At 42.0% G+C, this 17523-nt stretch overlaps 1 protein-coding gene across 3 annotated transcripts in view; it reads left to right on the top strand.

Annotated features, from left to right (window-relative positions):
- The window catches only part of myo1b (myosin IB), a 69490-nt gene that overhangs the window by 32407 nt on the left and 19560 nt on the right, over nt 1-17523 (top strand). For all 3 annotated transcript variants that reach the window (XM_084361130.1, XM_084361129.1, XM_084361128.1), the window contains exons 5-13: nt 1616-1720; nt 3664-3710; nt 6148-6211; nt 8355-8453; nt 10117-10220; nt 11588-11735; nt 12400-12518; nt 13038-13124; nt 14125-14190. In XM_084361130.1, the coding sequence (XP_084217256.1) occupies nt 1616-1720; nt 3664-3710; nt 6148-6211; nt 8355-8453; nt 10117-10220; nt 11588-11735; nt 12400-12518; nt 13038-13124; nt 14125-14190 (839 nt within the window). The remainder of the gene's footprint in view (nt 1-1615; nt 1721-3663; nt 3711-6147; nt 6212-8354; nt 8454-10116; nt 10221-11587; nt 11736-12399; nt 12519-13037; nt 13125-14124; nt 14191-17523) is intronic.

Below are 17523 nucleotides of genomic sequence, written 5' to 3'. Positions count from 1 at the left end.
CATCGGTGTCGGCTGCTAGACGTGACTGCTATCGGCCTATCAGTAAATACGATGGCTTACACTGATGGCTGTGGCCAGTGTTTATGTGCCGTTTATATGTTGTGACGCATCAATTTTGCGCTGGCTCGTGATATCCCTGCAATCAGTTTGTATGGTCATGGAAGTGCTGAGAAGTTCTTATCAACGAGTGCCTCGAGAACAGAGCGAGGCAAAGAGAGCTGCCTCGAAAGAAGGAAAGGAGAGCAAGTGTGGTGACGTAGAGAGGAGGGAGGTGCTTGTGAACTGCAAAACGGACAGGAAGATAGCTTGCAGCAGCTTTATCAGATTCAAAGTCGCTGTAATGAAGAGATGAATGACTTTAAAACAGCTCAGTTATGTTTATAAAATGAAGATTTCTTTGTTTCCCTGGTGCAAAAGTGGCCAAATTGTTATTTTAAACATCGTTGGCCTAGAATTTCACAACCATCATCATCATCATCATCATCATCATCATCATCATCCCTAGTCCACACTTTGTAAGATTGCCAGTGACAGACCCAGAACAAAGCGATAGAAAATCGCAGCACAGTTTGACAGATCATGCTTCACGTGATGCGCCAGCCTTTATTTGGGTCTCCTCAACCTCTCATGGATATTAAAAACCCCACTCCAAGAAGCTGCTCAGCCAAGTCGAGGAGATAAATTTGGATTTTGTTAATCTCATCGGCCCCTGAAGCTCTGTAGTGAAATAAGGCCATCAAAAACGTGCCTACCCCATCGATATGGGTCATTGACATTCAAGTCTGGCTGGGGGATTTCTTGTGCTTCGTCTTGCCGTGGCTGTGACAAACTTTTTTTTTTTTTTTAATCAGATGCCAGCACAGTGCGGAGGAGACATAACATATTCCTGTAGTCTGAGAGCGATGACTCAGGAAGTTTATTTTGCTACCCTGAGAGATAAAAAAGATCAAGCAGTGCATACCTTGTTACTCAGCAAAGCACTGACTCTTGATATCTGCACACCATCCTCCACCTTGGCTTAATGCATGAGGGTGTCTGGAGTTGTTTGTCTGACAGGCTCATCGGCAGTCTGTACCGGCAGCCACTGCCGAGCTCACTTCTATCCCTCCTTGGCACATCACACACATCATCAGTTCTGGGTCACTGTCATCTCGCTGGACAGGAGAGATGATCCTGATGCCAGCAGTCATCCTACAAGGCATGTCACTTGTTTCAGACGGGCACAAGATGCCTTCTGAGCCCGTGTCACGTTCTCATCCAGAAAATTACTTCTGAAAACATATTTCACTCAGAACACTCTCTCTGAGTCTGTCAGATCGGCTTCGGTCCTGACACGTGAAGTGGATCATCTCTGTAGGTCGTGTTTCTTCATTACATCCTCCTGGCTCCAAGTGAAATCAGTCATTTGAATGATGATAACATGATGCAATAATGTTCACCGTCTAACTAACAGAATGGCCCCCGTGCCCCAGACTAATGAATGATCCCCACCCTGTCTTGATGGGTGTCGGGGGGGATGAGCTAAGGGGAATTTTTAGGGCACGTTGCACTTGTTCCTCAGTCATGTCTCGCAAAAGGCTTCACCCTAATATTTTTATCTGTGTGTGTGTTCCAGAGGCCAGTAAGCTGGTGATGTCATATGTGGCAGCGGTGTGTGGGAAGGGCCAGGAGGTGAATAAGGTCAAGGAACAGCTGCTGCAGTCCAATCCCGTGCTGGAGGGTGAGTGAGCGCCATTCACACTCAAGCTGTGTCCCACTTCGGAGGCTGATTCGTCTGAAGTTCACGTTCGGAGACTGAATCTGTGTCAAGAGGTTGACAGCTCTGTCTTAAACACAGCCAAGACAAGCAGCCAACATTTGGAAGACATGAATGATATATGCGTGCAGCTCAGAGCTACCGACCATGGTGCATTAGTTAGTTGTTGTTAGTTTTTGTTGTTTTTTTTCTGTATCTATTAATCTAGTGATTAGTTTCACTTTCAATGATTTACTCTATCAGTTTTTTTCCATCCTGGACCTGGGCCCCCCTGCCCTGTATTTTTTATATGTGTCTCTGCTCAACAGCCCAGTTGCCAGGATGAAATGTTAGCAGTTAACGTTTCTGAAAACCACAAACGTACACGTCATTAGGCTATGTGCCATACTGATATTTGTACAGAATTGAGGCTAAAGAAACATAAAGTTGCAACTTAAATAAACCCTAAGTTCTATCTTGAGTGTGGTTTTGCAGAAAAGTACTTTGCTAACATTCATTCTGGCGATTGGGTTGTGCTCCAACACACCTGAGCAGGGAAACGTCTAAAATAGCAGGGAAAGGGACCTTGAAGGAACATGAATGAAGAACACTGGTCTTTTAAAATGTTGCAAAATTGTGAAAAATGTTCAGCACAAATTCCCAGAACCCAAAGTGATGTCTTCAAATTGGTTAATTTGTTCAACCAACAGTCCAAAACCCAAACAATTTCATTTAATATCATAATTGACATAGAAAAGTATGAAATCCTTACATTTAATCTATATAGAATGAAGAAATTTTGACATTTTTGCTTAAAGAATGACTGAAATGATGAAATGAGTTTGTTCGACCAATCAGAGCAGCTCTACACACCAACTACAAAACATAACTTTTAAATTAAGCCTGTAGACACTGATAGACACATAAACATGAACATTTTACTGTCACAGACAAGAAAACTGATCGGCAGAGGGGTCCTATATACGGTTTAACACCCTCTTTTTACTGCATTTCCTCCTTACTATACCACACACACACACACACACACCTACAAACATAGTCTCATTCCCACAGCTCAGCGCTGGCACAGGAACAGCTGTATTTTAATTGGGGGCAGTGGACAGGAAATGCCCATGAATGATGAAGCTGTATGCCTGGGTTGAGTTGCTGCAGGAGCCCTGCACATCTGCAAGAGTTTAGCCCCTGCCTGTCTAATTGCTAAAAAAGAAAAACGGAAGGAGAGAGAGAGCAGAGCAGAGCACAGTTATCGTGCTACTAACAGTTTGTCTGTGTGACGCCTCCTCTCGCTGATTCTCTCCGAGTCTTTATTGGCTTCGTTGTCACCCTCAATTTCTTTTCCTTTCTTAACGGTAGACTCAAACACACTTTAATCAGCTGTTATCAGCGATCGAGCACTTATGCTAATAGCGCCGCGATGCATGACACATTAATAGCATTTTAATGTAGAAGTGTGGTTAGAAGCGAATTGAGAGGGCTCCGGATTGAAAGATACTGCTCTGTGTGCACATAAAACGAGGGCTATGTAGTGCATTTAACTTGCTCACGCACAACAAGTGTGTTCAAACGTCATGTTTGTCACTGTTTGTTTATGAGCGCTGGCACATACTGAAGCTCTTTGACTTGAACGAGTGAGACAGAACGGTTCAGTCCTCCCCTAAGCTTGGAAAGCCCTGGTGCTTTGCTTAATCCATACAGAATTATGGGGCTTCATCAGTACAAATGGCTTTGATGACCAGATCTTAGATGATTGACAGCTCGCTGGAGTGAGGCGCAGTGTTGAGGATCGTTAATGATGTTTGGAATATTTGTAAACAAGCTATAACTTTCTCTTTGATGGCTTATCATAAATCGTGCATCAGTTTGCGATGGTTTCATCTTGTCCCATTATGATTTTCCTCCTCTTTCAGCCTTTGGAAATGCCAAAACAGTGAGGAACGACAACTCCTCCAGATTTGTAAGTATCCTCTCCAGAGCTGATAAACAACTAGTGTTGTTTAATTAGATGATTGCTTCTCTAATGAGGACTCATTGGCGAAACATTATGCAAAGCTTGGATGTTTTCCTTCAGACTTCATTCAAGCTAGCACATAATCCCACACTTTCATCTGTGTTCCTCCTTCAAAATAAACCCCCGAGTGTTTCTTAACTCCCTACATCTGTCACCTCCTCTGTATTTCTTTTAATTTCTTCACACGGTGAGTTTCATTCATGTGCTTGTGTCAGTCTGGCTCTTAAACCCTTGAACTATATTGAACTTGGAATAGGATCTGCGACCTTACGGTAACTTTGTCCTCGCTTCTCAAGTCAGTGATTCTACGCAACCACAAGCGCAAGTGTGTATATTATATACTTTACACCAGCCCTCGCTCTGCCTCGGTTACGGTCGGCCTTGCACGCTTGATATATTACACTCGCACATGTTAAATGGCCTTTGTAAATGCTCTTTCAATACGGCATTCAGGACAAGACCTTTGACCTGCACTGCTGTACATCAAGTCAAAGCGTGGCTTAATGCCAGTGCCAGGCCATGAACACTGGCCTGTCAGTTTTTCTCTGCCCAAAGAGGGAGAAAACTCTTGTATGGTTATGACCTTTTGGTTAACTGTGCCACTCTCTGTGATTTAAAAAATGAGGAAGCTGGAGTAATCAGAGATGGCATCATAAGAATGATTCATAGACGGACACAAAGGCAGAAAACCTGTTATTCCCCAGGTAGTGGAAGTATGATAAGAATACAGGGTGTGTTTTGTTTTCCCAAGAGGGCATTTTCACACTTTATGAAACTGTAATGTCAGGGATGATCCAGCAGCAGCAGCCTGCTTTAGTTTCCTCTCCTTATGACATGATGTTACATCAGATCAATCCTATCTTACTGCTGCTTGTGCTCATGTGAATTTCCAATATGAATGTTAATTTAGCTGTAAATCCTCCAAAAAGTGAGTTGGTTTATCTGAAGAACTTCCAGCAGAAAAAGTACCCAAAAGTCATACTTGAGTAAAAGTAAAGATATCGTGTTGATGCCTGCAACACACAAAGTGAAAGTAACCGCTTTGTCCCAACATGTTTTGGGATCAGGCTCGTATATTGGTACACAAACACATGCTGTGTTTGCAGCAACACCGCAGGTCAAAACAAGTGCTTTGACCTGCGGTTGCATTATAAATGAGTATTATAAAGGATTATTCCCCCTGATCTGTTTATATTTAGGTACCCCTTGATAAACCTCAAGTAGAGGACCCTCTGTCCTCCCCTCTAGAAACCAGTTCATCAGAGCTCCATCAGTTTATCAGAGACCTTTGAATCAAACCTTCACTTCATTTTGCTGAGTGCAGCAGGCTTATTGAGTTTGGCCGGAGCCCACTCACCAGTAGAGCTTGGCCTGCTCTGACTGAGGACATGTCTGCTATTAATACATCAGAGTGAGGGGGGGAAAAAAAATCAAACACACAGGACTTTTTGTTCTGACTTCCAAGTCTCAGACAGAACAACCGAAATGGTTTGTTTTAGTCGTCCAGTAGAAGGAACTTGGCAGGGTGAGGGAGGGGCTTTCCCTCCACAGAGGCCAGTTATTTCTAGAGTAGTTTGGTAACCGGTGCTGTTCCGTAACTGGAATTGTTTTTGGACCCAGCTAACGGTTAACAGTGTATGTTAGGAAGAGACACTGCAGATGAAAACACCATGTTATCATGCGCTGCTTTGGGCTATTTTGCTTCCATAGCATGTCTTCTTGCATTGTCAGTGTACTGTGTTGCAGAGATATATACTGATGTTAGCATGTTAAACAGCTAGCCAGGCCTGAAAATCCTTCTCCCAGTGGTCCAAATCTTCTGTGCTAGCGGTGTAAACACCAACACTCCCCTGGTGGTCTGGCTAGCTGCACGGCTAACTAAGCTAACAAGCTAATAGTAGCTGCAGTCATACAGTAGATGGATATACAGAATACAGTGAGCAGCAGTTAGCAGTTTCTCTGGTGATATGCTGCCCCTACTTGTTGAATTCAACAGGTGGCCTATTGTACTTTGGTAAGTAATCACCTGGGTAACTTTCATGGTGATCTATCACTTAAAAATCTCCCCTTCCTCATCATTCACAAATACCAAACTCTCCTACCTGTATCCTGAAGGTTTTCACAGGGAGCTTGAGGGGTTTCTATCACAGTTTATTCTTAAAAACACGGCAAAAGTTTGTATTTTATGTCTGAGCCTTGATTTATCTATTGTCCAGATTTCCTTTCTGGACATGCATGAAAATTATGTCATGTTTCGTAAGATAATGCACACGCAAAGTGCTTGTCTTTAATGTAAGTAATCAACTGGGTTTTATGTTTATCTATTCACCTGTACTGTCCTATGATAAATGTTCAGTTCTAACTGCTGTGCTCTGATCCACAGGGAAAGTACATGGACATTGAGTTTGATTTCAAAGGAGATCCTCTGGGTGGAGTCATCAGCAACTGTGAGTACTACTAAAATGAAAATGCCCTTAAAATAAAAAAAAAACAAAATCTGTATAATATCATATTTCTTTAATCTGAATCATATTAGTCCAACTTCTGTCCTCTTCTCGTCCTCATCAACCTGACACTTACTGTGTCCTCTCCTTGCAACACATAAAACTTGAATGAGGCGTACAAGCATCTGCTGTTCATCTTCAAGTGCGGTTTAAGAGCCCATTCAAATGTTCGAGTAGTTGAGGTGCAGTTGCGCTTTTCATTAAAGGCTTAAAAAAACTGATGGATGCTTAATTTAAACCAGTTTCATTCCCGGCCTGAACAAAACGCTGACTCTGACTGACACAGCTTCTTTCCTCTGTTTTGGTTTTTTCTTGCCTCTGCTCACATTGTTTTGTCTGCGACTGACTTCTCCGCCAGAGGTCACAGAAACAAAGAGAGAAGCTGATGGCCAAAGGCACAAATGAACCTCTGTCTGTTGGCCCGAGTTAGTCCGACACAAGGGAATGTCTGTGAAGAAGAGCCTCGACATGTGACTGCTTCAGACATAGCTGGAGGGCTGGCTAGACGGATGGTTTAGGATGTTCTTGTGGGGAAAGACTGGACGGATTTTTCTCCTCACCTCTCAGTTCATTATTGTCCCCTGATTATACATCCTTCGAGCCCTCAGAGCTTCCTTCAACAAAGATTAAATAGCTGTAATTTTTGAAAAGCGGTAGCTTCGGTAATGATAGAGTGTCAGCAAGTTTTTGGCAGCCAAACAGCCGAAGCCTTTTGTCAAAACATAACAGGATATTGTTCCCCGCTTTAATGTGTGTTTGCTTATCTCTGGGAGAGGAACATGCTGTGAACGGAGCATATAATAAATGCCCTTCAGCACGCCGTTCTGCACAAAATGGGAAGCCGTGGCTCTAAAAAGCAATAAAAGATGACTGAACTATTGGCTGGAGACGACGGGAAAGGTCACTTCAGCCCCCTCAGGATGAGAAGGATGAGAAAAATGAGAGTTTCTGCGCAAAGGTAAAAAGAAATGAGACCAAACATTTTAGAAATATTAAATACCTCTGTGTCTGTGAGCACAGCTCGGAGTCCTTCTATTATTGATGTCCTGGCTCCTACTTATGTGACTGTGGGCAGTGGGTGCAACAGCTTACCATCAGCCTGATCCTGCGCTGACTCTGACAGCCCCCAGATCTCTATGTAGGGCTCTCTAGTTATGTGCTTGGAGAGTGTCCACAGATACAGCGCAAAGTGGCACTTCTGTCCTCTCAGCACCCACAGACTGGTGAGTCAGACTTTGTGAAGTCAGACAGCTGACAACGCCAGGAGCAGTTCTTTTTAGGGATGTCCACTTCAGTGAAATGTAAACCCTTAAACACACAGTGTGCCATTTCTGCTGCCGCACGGCGATTTTTATCCCCGGTCTTAGAACGTATTTCGCTCAATACGTCACTGAGCAGCTATCGTGGGGAGAAACAGGGCCTCTGGCTCTGTATCCAGTTCTCATCATACAACAGACGACCAAATTTAAACGTACTGTTACCTTGAATGGGTTTGAACATAGCATAGGTCTAGTAATTTTTGACGTCTGAAATGCAGAAATGTCATATATTATATCTTGAAGTCTCTTAAAATAAGACGCTTTCTGAACAGATGAATTGAGTGCCATTATCCAGCTGGATTGGCCACTGAAAAGGATCTCAAGCAGCCTCAGATGCTCGGCTCTGCAGTTGGTCTTTAATTAAATCATACTCAGCCTAATGTGGTGAGCAGATGATGGGTCCCCTTTTAATCAGGTACTGTTGCACTTGGTTGGTAGCCCAGAAGCAAAAGGGCTGACGTTTGCTACCCTTGTGCGGTTTCTTCCTTGTACACTTTCTTGTAGTCAGAACACAAACACAAATAACTACCGACACTGGCTCGGTTACCTTGGAAACTTAGAAATGTACAGTTGTTCATACCAGGAAAACCCTCTGAGCTCCATAAAGATATCAGGCTTCCTTACTGAAGGAGGTCAGGCCAGTATTTACCACTCAAGGACACCTCAGTGAGTCACCGCAGACACATCTCCTGTGAGGACTATTGTTCGGAAATGACTTTTTGTCATCATATGTCATTGTTTCCCTTTGTCGTCCTTTACGCTTTTAGATCTGCTGGAGAAGTCACGCGTGGTCAAACAGCCACGAGGAGAGAGGAACTTCCACGTCTTTTATCAGCTCTTGTCCGGAGCCTCCGATGACACACTCAGTAAGTTGTAGAAAAACAAAAAATGGAGCCGAGTGGAAGAATCACTGTTTTGTTTTTAAATTGCATGGATAGGCACAGACTTAACTTGAAGATTAAAGGGGCTCTATGAGCTGTTATTTGACCTGAAATCCAACCTTCTTATCAGCCCAAACCACAAACTGCGGCTGTTTATATATATTTAGCCTGTTTGCCTGAAATATACACATCTCTGCTCACAGGAAGTGATAAATCAAACGTCACAGTAGCTGCCGAGCTGTCTTTACTCGCCGCTGCTGTTGTTTTGATTTAGGTGTCCAACACCAGACTGCTGTGGTTGACACGAGCATGGAGTTTGTGGTTCCTTTATTTCAGGGTTTTGAATGTCATGTTATCATTTACCTCATCTCAACTGTCATCTCGAAGCACCAACATGCCATTCCTTATGTAAAGATCTTACATAAATGTTTTCAGGCCGGATCGCAGCTGCAGGAACACATGGCTGAAGCATTAATGACCCAAACTTCCTGCCTAACAAACAGCGCAGAGAACAAAGACGAGCCGTGAAACCTGTTCCCTCTATTTGCTTTTCTGTGGACAGAGGGCATTGTTTTATGTCCTGAACGCAGCAGAACAATGTAATGGTCATTGACTCCGGAGCACATACATCAGAGGGGCTAGATTCAGCTGTAGCTAATGCAGCCGCTAATGAAATCTGACACATGCACCCACGAGAGGAATAGATTTCTTTGCTACTAGATAGGGGGGCTTTTAAGAGAGCCATTTGATCTTCCCGAATAATGTTCACAGCAGTCGGAGCTTTAACTGTGTGTGGAAATGGTGTTTGGACTGACAATGGCCTGAAGGTTGGATCATTTTGTGTTAAAGGATAAGTTCCCACCAAAAATGAAAATTCAGTCATTATCAACCCATCATTATGAAGAGGAAAGATCAAGTGAAGTTTCTGAGCACACAAAACGTTTCTGGAGCTTCACGGCAAAACAGCGTTGTGTAACGACTGAAGTAGATGGGGACTCATCCGGTGTAATCAAAGTCTCCGGAAGTCCACAGAAATTGATTTGAAAGGCTTTATTTACATCTTTGATGCACAAATGAGCTCATGCACATGGGTCGCACGCTAATGCTTTTAGCTTGGTGGCTAAACTGTTATTTTCTGTGTTTTTATTTACATTTTAAAACCAGTCTCCAGCTGCTACAGTTGTTTAGCAAAAATGCTTCAACGCTTCTGTGCAGTGAAGCTCCAGAAATGTTTTGTGGGCTACTAAACTTCCCCAACTTTCCATCGGCTTGAGATAGAAAAGTAGATAATGTCTGAATTTTGCATTTTTGGGTGAACTTATCCTTTAAAGGTGCATTATGTAAGAATCTTTATTTTCAAACAATCAAATAACTTTATTAATACCTATAGTTAGCATCAGTTAGTGGTTACTCTGTCGATGTTGCCCCCTATCTGTCTGTTATCTCTGTTTCTTTAAGAATGCAGCGTATAACTATCATCCCAAGATTGTGTAGTTTTGTGATTGTGTAGCTTTTTTTTATCAGACACTTTCCATCTGTGAGTTGTGCAAGTTAAATTGAATGTAAATAAGTCTTAAATTGCCTGAAGCCGAGCTGCTTTAAACAAATTTTAGTTTAAAACAGCAGCCACATGGTTTGTGTGTCACAGAGAAGCTGAAGCTGGATCGGGACTTCAGCAAGTACAACTACCTGAGCCTGGACTCTGCTGCGGTCAATGGGCTGGATGATGCGGCCAACTTCAGGACAGTCAGAGTGAGTAGCACACGCTCATTTATTTGTCTGAATAATTTGGATTTAGGAGTAATCCCTGCTGATATTTTAAGAATAACCCCAAACAATGCCTGGGGGCTGGTAGAAATGGTCTCTCTTTTCTAAAAAAAAGTTTATAGTTTTCTGAAACACAAATAGATTCTCACAAAAACCAGAGCAACAAGAACAAATCAAAAACACCACCACACTCCAGTGGCGATCAGCAACGACTTTTCTTTGTTGCATCATGCTGAGTTAATCTAAATCCTGTACAGAGGGTAGAGGCCGTCTGATTTCTCCTTATCTCCTCGACATAACAAAACCAACCGAGTGTGGATTATAAAAGTCGGTCTTTCCCGATTGTGAAAACACTACACACCAGACTCCCTCCCACCTGTTGTGAAATCAGCTGAACTTTGAACTGAACCTGAACTTGAATGTGAACTAACTACTGGATAAAATGTGGGAGATTGCACGTGCAGCACAGTGGTTCAACCAGATTCTTCCTTTTCATTAAAATACGTTTGTGCACATACATGCAGGTTCTTGTCTGCATATACAACCCACTGCTTCTTATCCTCCACATGATGTTATGTCTACAGTATAAGAGACTATTTCTGCTGCGCTCTATTGTTATCAGTCCTGCTCCAGCGTGCTCCACTCAGCTACTGTATACGCCTCTGCAGTCTGCTCTGTCACATCCTATTTTACTTGTTTCCTTGTATTACACATCCTGCTTCACATCACCCCTCACATACAGTATTCCCCACACAGCTGCATTTCACCACCGGAAACGCAAGAGGACATTCCCTCTAAACAATGAGACCCCCCCACGTGGCCTTGTCTGTTACATAGCCAGAAGAGGCCACACTTTCTTCCTTTTAAACATGTAGTTAAATGTTCAGTTTAACATGTAGATATTTGGATTATTTATTATTCTACGTTTAATTTGAACAAATATGAAGGTGTTTCAGTATCACAGCAAACAACAAGCATGAATCTGTGGGGGTATTATAACACAATTCAGTGTTTTATTGGCAGGTTGAGATGTTTTTATGTGTTTTTGTTTGTCTCCTATCTTCTTGGCAGCCTTATGTATTATGTAATCAAATGCACAGCCTGGATTCCCTCAAATTAGAGACCTCAGTCCAAAGAGATTGTTCTCTTGAGTTCAAGGTTAAAGGACTCTGTGATCTGGTCGGCTTATTGATCGGTGCAGCTCTGCCCTTTTCGAATGTGTAACCTCATTCTCCAACTTCGTTATCATGACAACAACTGAACTGGTGCACTCTGCAACCCTGTGTCAATGTTTCAAAATAAGATCCAACTACGTGATCTGATCTGTGTCGTATTGTTTCCTGCCCTCCCAGAATGCCATGCAGATCGTGGGCTTCATGGAGGACGAGGTGCAGTCGGTGCTGGAGCTGGTGGCGGCCGTGCTGAAGCTCGGCAACATTGAGTTCAAGCCAGATTCGCGCTCCAATGGCGGCGACGAGAGTCGCATCAAAGACAAGAACGGTGAGTTCGACAGCCAACAAACAAAATTAAAATATCTGTCATCCTGTCATACAGCATTTCTGCCTGATTTTTAATTATGTGGCAGCATGATGTATTTGATACCTGAGCCATCTGGGTGTTGAGTCACGATTAGGTAAATATCAGACGAGCTCAAGCTGTTCATTTGTTCCTTGTATTTTTATTCTGTTAATTTCTTGAATATTTTTACATAAAAATCTTACATATCAATGTGATGTTGAGCCACTGCCTCCTATTGGCTGCTGTGACCTCCTCTACAGTCACCCTCACCAAATGCATGTTTGTCTTTTTATGATTTGCGTAACAAGAGCTGTTTGTGTTATCACTCCCACAGCTGTCCTCTTTAGGCAAATATTTCATTTGCATATTTCCCTCCGTGATCCATCTTAGTGACACTTTTGCAGAGAAAGTGCACACACCTTGCTGTGTGATTACTGTAGCATCGGAGCCGTACAGGTGGTGATCTAATTCTTAAAAACGAAAAAGGTTAACATCTTTATCACTGCCATTTGATTGATCTACGGGCTTCATGTTCAGCTTTGACAACAAGATAGAATAAGAATAATAATATCAAGGTGAGAATTGTTTCCTTTTTGTTGCAGAATCAGGTTGTTTATTGTCACTGTCTTTATGTCTGTGGTTGCAGATTTGAAAGAGATGTGTGAGCTGCTGGGAATCGAACAGTCAGTGCTGGAAAGAGCGTTCAGCTACCGCACAGTGGAGGCTAAGCTGGAGAAAGTGTCCACGACCCTGAATGTGGCCCAGGTCAGAGGGAGGGTTACTGTCTTAATCTGTCTCGCACCAGTTAAACCAATGCATGTCTGTCCTACTTGTGTTGACATACTCATACACACACACACACACACACACACACACACACACACACACACACACACACACAGTGCATAAGAAGATAAAGGGCCATTTCTTCCCCCTGACTTGCTCCTCTGGCTGCCGACTCTCATCCATCTCAATGCTACATGAAAACCTCTCCATTATAGATAAGCCGTATTCCTCCTGGTAATTCGAATGTAGGTCATATCTTAGGGGTTAGTGAGTTCACTCACACTGTTCATCTAGCATTGATGCTGCAAAACACGGGCCCCTCTGTGTCCAAAATGAGAAGTGGTCCAGAGAATTAAACATGTGTTGGTGGTGTCCTCGGTGAAGGTTGTTTTTCTTTTCCCAAACGTTAGTGTTTAGGATTTTTGTCAAGCGTATTTTAAGTATGCGGAGATATAATAAAAATGAATTAATGCTCCAGTAATGTGTGTTTATTTACAGGCCTACTATGCCCGAGACGCTCTTGCCAAAAATCTCTACAGTCGTCTGTTTAGCTGGCTAGTTACCAGGATCAACGAAAGCATTAAAGTAAGTAATGTGAAGAATATAGTCTATTTCATGTAAGTTGATTTAAATGTACTTAAAGGAGCTTTTAAGTGGTTTTGAAACAGTCACAATTCAATACTGAGGCCTGTATATATGACCTACATGAGCAGACAAGATGATCAGCGAGATTAGCTTTTTCTCTATAGTGCTTATAGTCACTTTTAAAGGAGACATATTATGCTCAATTTCTGGTCTATAATTTTATTTTGGTTTCTACTTAAATAGGTTTACATGCTTTAGTGCTAAAAAACACATCAGTTTTCTCATATGTCCAGTGCAGTGGAACTGTATCTCCCTCCATATGTTTTAGCTCAGCCCTCCCAGATACCCGTTCTTCTCCGATTGGTCCACTCTCACATGCCTGAGCCAGCACTGCTAACAACAACAGAGCGGCTGTGTCAAGCTGTGTGCTGAATCAACTCTCGCGTGCCAAATAAGCCCCTAGGAATAAATTATGCAAATGTGTGACATGGTTATGTAGTGTGAGGTCACGAAGTTAAGGGAGAGATTACTGACGAGGCGTTTCAGGAGCAGTGTTTTCTGTGGGAGAGAGGAGCTTCTGTTGATCTAAAAAGCCTAAATTGTCTCCTTTAGTGCCCGTCACCGGGTCAGATTAAATTAAAAGTACTGTTTATGGTGGAGTTTCCTCTCACCGCCTGAGGAAAGAAGCTGCTCTGTAGTCTGGTGGTACGCCACTAAAACAAAGTTTACTTTGTTTCACCCTCATCATATTACAGTTATTAATCTTCAATAGCCATAAAAAGATACAGTGCCTCATTACCATGCATGCTGCAAACAGCTGTGTTTTGAAAAAGAAAAAAATTGTATTAAAAATACGTTGCATCATTCAAAAACAAATGCACCCAACAGCCAGAAAGTGAAAGTTCCTTGTACCCACTTTAATCAATTATTCTATCTCCAGACTGGCTGTACACCACAATCATAGTGTTTTTCTAATATTGACAATATTCCCCCCCTGCAGGCACAGGCTAAAACTCGCCACAAGGTCATGGGCGTGCTCGACATCTATGGGTTTGAGATATTTGAGGTAAGACAAATGGTCAATCAAAACAGGCACTTCTTGCTTGATAAGCCGCAAGGACACAATCCGACCAACCAAACATTTTATTACATTTAAAAGGATTTTGCCCCGGGGCTGTTTGCGTGCATGTTTTGGTACCTGCGAGGAGCTTATCAACAGTAACCAAACGCTGAATCACATCAGATTAGTTCAGCTTTATTGCTCCCCGGGGTGAAATTATTTTTGGTGCCAATGTGATTTCAATATGAAAATCCGCATTTCACAGCAGAGAAATGGCCACAACATTAAGGAAGTGGTCGATACGCAGTAAAAGGCACATTATCAACACATTATATACATGATATGGCTTATCTGTCAAACATATTACACAGTAAACAGAATGTATATGATACCTCTGCAACAGTAAATAGCTCAGCTTAGATATGTGTGATGTTTTTTCCATCATGTTAATCACACAGTGGGGCATCTAGATGCATGTAGATAATTGTGCATGCGAACACATGTTTAAGTGCACTGTATAGACTAAATGGAGTGTAAATAAATGCCCTTGCCTTGTTGCCTGATACCTTCACATCCCCCCATCCCCACATGTTCATGTCTTTTTCATATCCTTGCTTGTTTCACTCCCACTCACTCTCAAGTCCTTCCTCTCCTCTGACTGTTGTGTTGTGTCTGGGTGCACCAGGATGGAGTAAGTAACACCTGCACCGGCCTGTTTGCTGTGCCAGTGTGCATGCCGTGATCTAAACCTCCTATTCACTTAATTTAGCTCCTCGTTAAAGACGATTCAGGGTTCCCGGTGTGCAGCATAGCCACACGGCTGAAAAGATGCTAAAGAAAGCCTTTGCATCGTTTGAACCTTAACTTAACACCCAGTTGCTTGTTTATTAAGTACACCTAGCTAAAACTGATGCAGTGTGATACAGCAGCCCTGCAATAAACCCCATGAAGATTACTATACAATGTTGAGCTTTTGGAGAGAGAGTTTTTTGGAGGCTTTATACTGAAAGTCTTGTATTTTGCCCGCCCCATTTTTATCAATGAGGTTAGGCTAGATACTGTTTTAGGATTGATTTTTGTAGGGATGTTGTAAGACACTGTGATAGTTTAAGCTAGGTGTACCTAATAAAATGGCAACTAAGTGTGTCGCTGCTGTGTTGTCATACAGATTAGTTTAAAGGTATAGTCGCCTATTATGGGTCATACGCTTATTTCCTTTCTTTACAAGGGTTATTTTTAAAGATTGACACCACTCTGAAGTTTGCATGGTAAATACGAAGCTACAGCCAGTTAGCTTAGCTTAGCGTAAAGATTGTTGGTATCTTGGGTGTCAGTTGTTAACTCCCTTTTTTGAGTGTTGGAATACAAGATTCATGCCTCTCTCATTTCTGTTAAGTAAATACAAAGCTACAGCCAGCAGCTAGTTAGCTTAGCTTAGCATTAAAACGCTTTAGAAGTGTTTTTCAGTAAGATTTTTATTTTTTATTTATTTGGATTTGGAGTCCAAATTTAAAAACGTAGATAATCTAACACATAATTGTTTACACACCCATATTATATGCATATAGGCAAACACACACATAACATACATAAAGTTTTTTGTTTTTACTTTCAGCTAGCCGTTTCTTCTTGCCGTTTCTTCATGTTTTTATGCTAAGCTAAGCTAACTGTAAAAGAAAGCAAATAAGCGTATTACCCAAAATGTTGAACTATTCCTTTGTCGGATACAGATCAGGCTAATGCTTTGGGATGTTTTAATAGTCTAGTAATAATTTAACAAACTAATATTGACAACAGTACAGGTGTCATTTTAATATGACAAGATGGGCTTATGGCTAATTTGTGAGCTTGGACTTCTCACATAATATACAGGAATTATTTTGATTTAAAAAATGGTAGAAATGCTGGTGAGATTCTTGTCACAAGAAAAAGATTATGTAACATAAACATTTACCTGTAAGTTTGTCAAACCTCTGTACTTTTCCCCTGTAAATGTTGTTGATTTGAACTTATAATATTGAATAAATATTGAAGTATTCCCCTACACCGGGGGAAAAAGAATCAACAGCTCGAAAAAAAAAAGTAACCATTAACTTAAAACCTAGTTTTTGTTGCCTTGTTTTGTGCTTCTCATAAAACAGCACAGCTACAACTGAAATATTTTAGGGTTATAGTAGAAGTCAGTCATATTTCAGTCTGGTGTCTGCTGCCACTTGGGTTTAGACATGCTATTGAGCGTGCGTGTGTGTGTGCGTGTGTGTTTGTCTGTGTTAGGGGTGAAGACGACCTTTGGGTTTCTCAGTTGAAGGAAATGGAGACTTAAGTTTAATAACTGATCTCTGTGTTTTCTGTTTCCTGGTCACTGAGAAACCTTGCCGCGTCCTTCACTCTGAGCTCTTAGACAAAACACGCTGCTCTAACCACTGTTGTGTCCTTAGCAAATGACTGTGAACCTAACCCAGCGCACAATAAGGCCATCTGCCAAGAAGCATGACTCACACCCAATGGTCGTAATTGACAGCGATGATAATTGAGAAACGCGAGGGGTAACAAGTGGTTGAGGCTTTTAAACACATTTAATGTTTAATGAAGTCTGTGACAATTTACATGAACTTGTAACCCTGATAACCCTGGTTCATAAGTTACACTGTGAAAGATTTATTGGCATCAGTTATTCTCGCTCCAGATTGATTAAATGTTTGTTCAGTGATGGTTGTCAAAGTGATGAGGGAGGGATTTGTTGTGCGGAGGGAGTGAGCGTTTGTCCAAGCTGATTATAACTGCTGTTCGATTACAGAGACGTTTTCTCTTTGCTGGATATAACTGCAGACCCATTACCAGACTAATGCATAGCCGGATTGAATAGACAGAATAGAGTTTGCAGGTTTTGTTGACTGACGGCTTCATTGTGGATCTCGAGTCAAGATCCATTCCTGCTTCATATCCGACACATTAACATCTTTGGCCGAGCAAAATGGCTCTAAAACACAATGTAAGCTCTCTCATCAGTGCCCATTGGTACAAACATCCACGATAGCCTCGTTTCCACCGAGCAGTCAGGTTCAGTTCAGTTCGTTACACATTAGAATGGTTATTTTTGCCTTTTCATGATGAAAGGTTGTGGATGACGCTAAAAGAACCATCCTGTTTTTCCGTTGCACTTCTGTTGAGGTACCTAACTCACTGATCCCTAACTAAAAGCTGGAGTTAAAACACTGCAGATCACTAATTGGTCAGTCAGAGCAGCCAGAGTCGCCGTGTTGTCTGCGCTCTGATTGTAGAATTTCCCAAACTGCTGTTTTGCTTTTGTGGAAATGCAGCTTTTGATAAAACGCTGCA

The sequence above is a fragment of the Pagrus pagrus genome (genome assembly GCF_965226575.1).
Source record: "Pagrus pagrus genome assembly, chromosome: 9".
Taxonomy (NCBI): Eukaryota; Metazoa; Chordata; class Actinopteri; order Spariformes; family Sparidae; genus Pagrus; species Pagrus pagrus.
Note: the sequence above shows the minus strand (reverse complement) of the source record. Positions and strands in the feature narration are given on the sequence as shown.